Source organism: Teleopsis dalmanni, chromosome 1 (genome assembly GCF_002237135.1).
Source record: "Teleopsis dalmanni isolate 2A chromosome 1, ASM223713v2, whole genome shotgun sequence".
In the NCBI taxonomy this organism is placed as follows: domain Eukaryota; kingdom Metazoa; phylum Arthropoda; class Insecta; order Diptera; family Diopsidae; genus Teleopsis; species Teleopsis dalmanni.
Window position 1 is genome coordinate 188,643,007 of NC_051846.1, and position 8,977 is coordinate 188,651,983.

Below are 8,977 nucleotides of genomic sequence, written 5' to 3' on the forward strand. Positions count from 1 at the left end.
AAAAATAATCGCGTGTGTAGCGTAAAATAAAGACATACAAACATATAAGATCATTATATATATATATATATCTTAATATTTCAATATAAATAAATGCTGTCTACACCTACATTGCCACCGTTTGGTCTAATTTTCCAAGACGCGTGACTTTAACAACATTTTTTGTCAAGTGAAACACAAGTGTTTAATTTTTTTTGTACCTACAAAAAAGAAAATTGGCAAGCGTTCATACATTTATATCATTTATAAGATATCAATATAAATATATATATGTCCAAATGTACAATTTTATTAAACCTTTTAATTTATAGACCTTATGTTTACTGACAAGTCACCTTTTATTAAGTGAAATGACAATATTCAACAAAACATATTGAGATGTATAACTTATACATATGAAAAGTATTAATGATAAAATAAACGGAAAATTCAATGCTATATTTTATAACATAATAAAATAATATAGAAATAAAAATAAAAATAAGAAAAAGAAAAACTTCATTTTCAAATGTGCGATTGCAATAAAATTTTATAAATAACAACAATTTAAATGACGTCAATTATGTCATTTCGTCCATAGGAAATTTCTAAAAACAATAAACGCCGTTGAATTCAATGTCATTGGCTTTTAAAAATGTCACTTCACTACTCATATGCAGACTTTTCTATTAAAAATTTAATAGCAATAAAAAGCTAATTTTATACAGACATCTATTTCTTCTGTTTTTAAATATAACAATATAAATAAATATATTATATATTCAGAGTCCAGAAAATTTAATTGCTTTATATTTCTACAGATATATATGATATGACGAATCAACAAAAAGTGATGGAATTCTATTTTTAAATAATAGAAGAAAGATTGATTCTATGATCTCCTAATTCTAAATTTATAGATTATAGGAGATCTATAATCTATAAATTTCTATAATCTAATGTAACATCCTATTAGATTATACTGATATATAATATTAGTTACAAAAACTTACATATACATTTTTTTAATATCAAAAATGTATTCTTATCATATAATATCGTATCATATCACATGATAATATATTATTATGTTAAACCTTTTCCATGTTAGTGCAACTGGCACTTTTATTCTTTGATAATTGGGGGGTTTCTGTAAAGTCCCATCTATCTCACTGACTAATTTGTCTATAACTCGTAATTATTCTGTATGGACAGCCAAAAATTAAGTTAATTAAAAATAATAAAAAAAATTATGTTCTTGTAATTCGCTACTGTTCGAAACCTCCCAATCATAATTATTGCCATATTTACAACTATTATTACAATCCCATTTAAGCATATTATTAACGCTTCTTGGATAACAATTGTCAACGTTAAGAAGTTGCCTCAGATCTCACATTGTGCAGGGTCTCCAAATAACAGCAACGTCATATATTATTAATAATATCGTTTATATTACTTTAAAAATTAATCATTCTTTACAAATATGTGCAGTTCAGTTTCACTTGTTTCATTTAATTTTTTATTAATTTAATTAAGTACAATATAAGTACTCTACAAACACTATATATAGCTTCCAAATAGAATCTTTTTCACACCAGGCACACTCTAAACCTATGACTTCATTTTCAAATCCAATTTATTATCTCGCATATTTACGAATATAAAATTTGAGTCTTCGATCCTAAGACCTAGAGATAAAAATTTTTCTCGAATTGCATTATAAAATAATTATTTAAAATATATATAAAGATGCTCAAAAGGAATAAAATTCGTCATTACCACCACTCTTTTTTTAAGCAGAAATGCTAATCAAATATGAAAAGGAAGTAGACAGTCATAAATGTAAAAGGCTAGACCTTATCAAAACTTTTAATAATATTACAAAAACCGATCCAATTCTGTTATATCCACGTTGGGTAAATTTTCTATCTGATGGCACAATAATTCGACATGTAATTTAAAATATATATATATATATATATATACTATATAGTAATTTTCAATAACAAAGTAATTTGCAATAATAACGCATTTCTAAAACAAATAAGTCATCTCCCTAAGCAAAGTTATAAATCTCATAAAATAGTTGTAGATATTTCTTTTCTTTCTATTATTTTTTCTATTCTAACTACTTTTTCTGCAGTTACTATTTGAAAACTGTTTACTTTTCTTGACCCAATTCATGTTCCAACCACCTGATATCGTGAGGGAAGGAAACTGAAAGCCCTGTAATCACAACTTTCTATTAGTCATTTCAATAAAGTATTTTTAAGCACGTAAGTGAATGTTTTATGCCTTCGGAAACGAAATCAACTTATACAATATGTTCGCAATATCCAAACAGAACCGATGAAATCTAAGGAAATGACCGCAAATTGTCGAGGGTGTGTTGGCATTTTTTATTTGCTGTTATTTTTTCCTTGCCTGGCATTTAATTAAACCAAACGCAATCGTCACCGTCATTTTTTAGACCAAATAACAAGTAGGAAAAATCAACATATTTCGTTGATAATCTTTTCCATGTAGTTTCGAGCAGAAATACCAAAGTTAGCTAAAGACTTATATATATATATATATATACAATAACCACCATCACACATACACAGATATATATAAACAAATACTAACACAAACCACACAGTGTAAAAGCAGGCGTGATTTTATGCCACGCAATTTTTTATATTTCCCTTAAAAATGAAAAATCGTGAAAACGAAAATCGAGGGCTTGATTTTCGAGGCTTCAGTCATCAGAAGAACAATGTTTACTTATGAAAAAAGCTATGCTATTCTGCTTTTATAGTTGTTAAACAATAACATTTTGGATGGAATTTTTATTAACTTAAATTTTAATATTTTACATGCCATGAAACTTTTCTGTTTGTATTTACTTTATTCTTAACTTTGACAATCAAAATTCTTATTAAAGTAGCACGAATTCTATTTTAAATCCAAAAAGTTATTGCATGATTTTAGGCGTTTAAGCTTAAGTTAAAAAGTTAAATTTTTGGTAAAAATTTATAGGAAAATTTTATTTTGCACTATATGAATTAGTGTTTATATTTTTAAAGTATAAAAACTTGACATTGTTCTAATAAACACGAAAATATGTAGTAATATTTCAATTAAAATACAAGAAATAATAAATTTATAAGAGTACAATGCTCTTAAAACTCATAATATAGTTCGAAAAACTTGAAATTTCAAGTAAATTAATTTCACTGATATAAGTTTTTCACTTTTAATTTGAACTAATATTATATATTATATTTTTTAATCTTGTTACGACAAGCTCATCTTTAGATTGTTTTCATGATCAATAGGAGGTGAAATCCACCTATCGCTTTCTATGTAATTCTCTAGCACTATAAAAATCCTAAGAATTTTCATAATGAATAGGAAGGAGAATTAATCTATAACTTTCTATATCATTCCTTAGCACTATAAAAATCCTAAGAGTTTTCATAGGAGGGAGAATTAATCTATCACTTTCTATATCATTCTCTAGCACTATAAAAATCCTAAGAGTTTTCGTGATGAATGGGAAAGAGAATCCATCTATCACTTTCTATATCATTCTCTAGCACTATAGAAATCCTAACAGTTTTCATGATGAATAGGAGGGAGAATTAATCTATCACTTTCTATATCATTCTCTAGAACTATAAAAACCCTAAGAGTTTTCATGATGAATAGGAGGGAGAATCCAACTATCACTTTCTATATCATTGTCTAGCACTATAAATTTAGCGACTTTGATATGAAGGTAATTATTTCTACTCTATCCTGATACAGATAACAAGGGTACACTTATTAGATCCCCTCAAATTCTCCAAAGAGACCAAATAATTGATCAAAAATAGCACACAATGTAATAACAAAAACTACGGTTAGTCTTCTCACTGTTTTGATACATGAGACATCTCAAATATCTGGGTCTCATCCTCAGCTCTACACTCAGCTGAAAGTTGAACTTGGCGAAAAGGGTTCGTAAAGCAACATTAGCTACTTACTACTGTAAAAGAGCTGTTGATCCCAGTTAGTGTCTTTGATCACGCTCTCACTTTATACAGTTATCATCCTACAGTTTTCTTTGTGGCTACCTTTTGAGTGACAAGCTACCTTAACATAAGTTACTTAACAAAACCAGAAAAATGATCACCGTCTAAACTTCACCCTAGAACTTTACGTTCACTTTTACGAAAACTTTTTTTTCTGACTGGTTGTTATTTAAGCGTCTGGTAAAATATTGAACTAGATTAGTGGCGACCAGACTTATGTCAATACTCTCACTTAATGGTTTAAAATCGATATAGAGAACGTGATCATTTTAAACAATAATCTACGAGTTCCTATTTCTGTCGACTGCATCTGTTCCATGCCAAACCTCAAAGTGGGTTCAACTATCTAATACCCAATCCAGTCGTATCTAGACTAGATCTTCCTGCAATCGATATGCTGAAAAGCCCAGCAATCTATAATTTATTTATTGTAAATCTCTTTTGTCTTGGAATAATTTTTTTGCTATTTTACTGAATAGCTTACATTATTTAACCTTGATGTACTTGATGATGATATCAGTATTAAGATCTCTATAAGCATTAGAGTTTCTAATACACCACTGATTTTTTGATATCTTTTTAATATTATTTTTTTCGAATTTCTATAGGTTCTGGTACATGATTTCAACTGCCTTATACCACAACATACAGCATAAATGATCTGGAGAATTGCTTATAGGAGACAATTTCATTTCTCCACTTCAACTTTCCGTTTTTAAAGAAAGTTAAAGTTGATTCAGTTTATTAATACAAAAAAATTTATTCTATACAATATAACGAAAAAAATAATCCATAAAATTAATCACTTTCGTAGCGAACACAGTGTTCCACCGATTGGATTTCTGTTGCATGCACATACGATGTGTTGCAAGTGACATATGGGTTGGGATGTTCTCTAAATAAAGAATTGCCATTAAAATCAACCACAAGATATGCTTAATTAAACTTTTTATTGTCATGGCATTTTTTTAAATATCTGAACAAATGAAAACACTGAAAAATAGTTTGTAGCTATCAGCTACCGTCACAGCGTTCTGTAAAATTACTGCACAAATACGCTTAAGTAGCAGCAATAAATTTCAGACGTTGTCTGCAATATTGCTGTAATTTTTCACACATTTACCAACGGTTAGAGGAAAATAGCATAAATATATATATATATGTATTATGTGTACATATATGTATAAAATACAAAAAATATATGTACTGTAGACTTAACGCGAAATATGCAAATTGTACATAAATCTGTAGTGTAAAATAAAAAAATTTCATCTTCGAAAACATACTCTACTTTTATTAATTTTTTTAACACATTACCATTCCTTTTAAAGTACTTTCGAAAAAAAAATTTAGTGTTTCGTAAAATTTTTGTTTTTTTCTGCATTTCTCCCAAAAAAAGTCTTGCAATTTTTATAAAAATAGTATATCCAATTTGTTGGTAGCGATAAAGAATTTTAATCCAAAAATCTTTACCACATTTTATTGTAGCTTCATCCTTTCTGTTCTTTAATTTTCTATTGATTTCATTTAATTTTGACAGTCAAACAATTTGGTTTTATTGCGAAAAGATGGGGACAGCGCACAGTTTCTGTTTGTCATCTAAATTTTAAAAATTAAAACTTAAAATCTTTAAAAAATACCACAATCTACGCTATACTTCTTACCATATTCATCTACTTAAATATATATGTGGTAAATCTAGCGATATCGTCTTCTGCGCGCCTGAATTCTGCACGATTTGGATGACGTTTTTTTTTTCTTCTTTTTCGCAAGATTTAACACAGTTTCTATCATGGGATAAATAACAAGTAGATCAGCAGGGTGCAATAGACGTTGTACGATATCCTTCAGATAACGTCTATCTATACGCAACAGAACTCTATGATTCGATATGTTCATCAAAGTACGTGCTCTCTCCCAAAATTTTTCTAATATGTTGAAGAGCCTAGTTGCAACGGTGTAGACATGTTTTATTGGTTCAGGCAAGACCCTATTAATTGTTTGGATATATTCCCAGAAGCAGGTTTTACGCAAACGTAGTAAAACAACCTCCTGACTCCGCGTATTGCAGGCAATCTTAAATTTCTTGTATATGTATTTGTGCTTCTTGGCCATGGTGAGCGATATTTTTACAATTTCTCATATTTTAACCAAAACAATATTTGGTCCAGTAGAAGTCCTCAAATAGAAAATCTTTATATAGTATTGTACTTTATTATAAAAATATATTATTTAATTACAGAAATTTTTAATGTTTATAAAAGTACCTCCGGCTAATGGTTAAAAGCATTGTAATTGTTTATATCTTTACTTACGAAAAAAGAAATTAAAAATTCCCCAAAACGAATAAAGGAAATTTATTAATCTAAACCAGAAGTTCTAAAGGTTTTTCTTTCATAGATCAAATTTGTAAAAGGAAAGCAAATATCAAAAAATAGATTTTTATTTCACATATCGATACTATCTTTTCGCGGAATACTAAAAATTTCAGCATAATTCAAAGACTGTATTGAATTATTTAACAGTTTTAATCTCAATTATAAAGATAAAGAATATCATACCTCTCAATGGAGCCTCCACTTCAATATTCCAAATCTGCTTACACCAAATTGTTCAACCAACCAATTCTATTGTTTTTCAAGAATTTCAAAGTGTATGAAAAATTTTTGAACGGCGCAAAACGCAACCGAAATAAACCGTAAACAAAATTTCTATTTCACCAAAAATAATTTAAAATTCAAATAAATTATTTTGAACGTAATTTGATACGTCATATTTTGACAACTAAAATACGGGCAAATAGAAAGTAAAAGAAATGTGTAAAGTAATATATACTTTGATGCAGTTTCAAATTATTAATTTTCTGTCACAACAAGAACTGACAAGAAGAAAGCGACTAAAAAGATTACTTTCTATCGACCTGCTATAAAATCATACTACATATGTAAATACACAAAAATTATATATCACAAAAATGCATATAATGTAGCGACGAAGTATATATACTATTATATGAAAAAGCTAATATACAGTATATTAAGTATTAGTGATTATTTAATTATGCTTTCATTATGGATAACATTAATAAAAAATTAATATTGGAAAAAATTATAAATAAACAGATAGGAATTAAATAAACAAAAATTTTTTAAAAATATATCTATGTATGTATTTTACATATAAATAATATATATATATCATATTATATATATATATATATTATATTATATATATTTTATATCAGTTTATATATATTTTTTTATTTCATATTTATAACAAATTAAGCATAAACCTTTTTTAATTTTAGAATACTAAAATTATTAAGAGTAAAATTTCTTGTAAGAAAAAACAAATATATTCCTTTGCTATTAATATTTCTATTCCTAAAGGATAAATATATTCCTTTCTGACTATTTAAAAAAAAATTTTTATTAATTTTTAATAAATTTAATTTTAAATAACAAATTTATGTAGAAATAGTGTTAATATTAATCTATATTTACACTTGCGCATATACGCATACAAATATAATAACCATAATTGTATAATAATAATAGTTTATTGGTTTAACAAACCAATAAACTGCTGCTGCCTAGTAAAAACAAAACATCAAGATCATTTCGTAAAGAAAATTAAATTAGGATTTAAAGCTAGAATTACTTGTCTTAGACATAGTGAACGTAAAATATAAAAACAAATAAACGTAGAATAATTCATTATTTATGGCAGAGTATACACAAAACAAAACAGCAAAAAAAACACAAACAACACAAATTCAATCCGATCACCAAATACAATGATATTGGTGGTTATCATCAATATTGCATTTCAATTCACATAAGAAATGCACTACAATTGCTCAATGTTGGCATCAATTGATATAAGACTTCCCCTACGCTTACAACGAAAACCAAAATGACATTGATTTTCCCCTATTTGATCTTCAGAATGAATAATCGAATGCGTATTTTTCCACAAGATAGAACGGGTCAGATGATTTCTTACAGCATAAAAAATTCAGCCATAAAACTTCATTCATATTATAAAGTTAAATTCTATATAGGTACATATTTTCGTTTCAATGAAATACAATTTTATTAGAAAAACCTTTCTAATATTAATAATAAAAATTCGAATATACCGAAGGTCTGTAATGGTGAAATCATCATAGTATTAAACCACTTAAAAAATGAAAAAAAATAGTATCAAATTATATATATCAATATATAATGTATTATATATTGATAATATAATAATCAAATTATATACCTACATGTAAAAATATTTTCAATGTTAAATTTTTCTTTATAAAAAACATTCCGTAATTCAAACTAAAAAAACTCAAAATATATAAATTAATGAAAATTACTAAATATTAATGTAACATATCGTGGTAAAAAGCATACAATGTTGACTTACTTAACACACCATTAGAGGTGAAAATATTGATGCATCAACAAACAAAGCTCAATGAATACAAAAACACAAAACCAAGTGTAAAAAGAAAAGCAAACAATTAGGGCACATCAATAGCGTCTTTTACCTCAAATTGTTGTTGTGACGTACTGCGCTCAAACCATTTGTTATTTTTGTGTGGTTTTCTGTTTGTGTAAGCATTGTGCATTCATGCTTCACGCATTTGTTGTTGTTTTTCTTAAATTTGTTTTTAGATTTTTCTATGGAAAATTAAAGGAATAACACTGCAGTGCTCATATACTCATATGATGTGAATGCAAGCATATGTATTCGATAAATGTGTACACCCAAACATACATACACACAGTTGGTGCTGTTTATGTTTATGTTTATGTATATGAAATTGTTTGAAAATATTTATTTTGAATGAGAATGAAATTTAAATTAAGTTATTATTAAGTTATTATTGATTCTTAATAGAGTTTGTGATTAAAACAAAAATATGTAGGAAAACAAACGTT

General features: G+C 26.9%; 2 protein-coding genes and 1 long non-coding RNA gene across 4 annotated transcripts in view; 1 reads left to right on the forward strand and 2 right to left on the reverse strand.

Moving 5' to 3' along the window:
- LOC119670829 overlaps window positions 1–8,977 on the reverse strand; it is a 146,531-nt gene that overhangs the window by 75,022 nt on the left and 62,532 nt on the right. The window lies entirely within an intron of this gene.
- Window positions 5,399–6,761, reverse strand: LOC119670830. Its single transcript, XR_005251736.1, has 3 exons — window positions 6,602–6,761; window positions 5,705–6,219; window positions 5,399–5,639 (listed from the first exon to the last, which is right to left on the reverse strand). It is a non-coding gene; the product is annotated as an uncharacterized LOC119670830 (long non-coding RNA).
- LOC119673345 (potassium voltage-gated channel protein Shaker) overlaps window positions 6,856–8,977 on the forward strand; it is an 8,466-nt gene continuing 6,344 nt past the window's right edge. Inside the window, exon 1 of the mRNA XM_038084608.1 lies at window positions 6,856–6,864. Coding sequence (XP_037940536.1) covers window positions 6,856–6,864 — 9 coding nt within the window. The remainder of the gene's footprint in view (window positions 6,865–8,977) is intronic.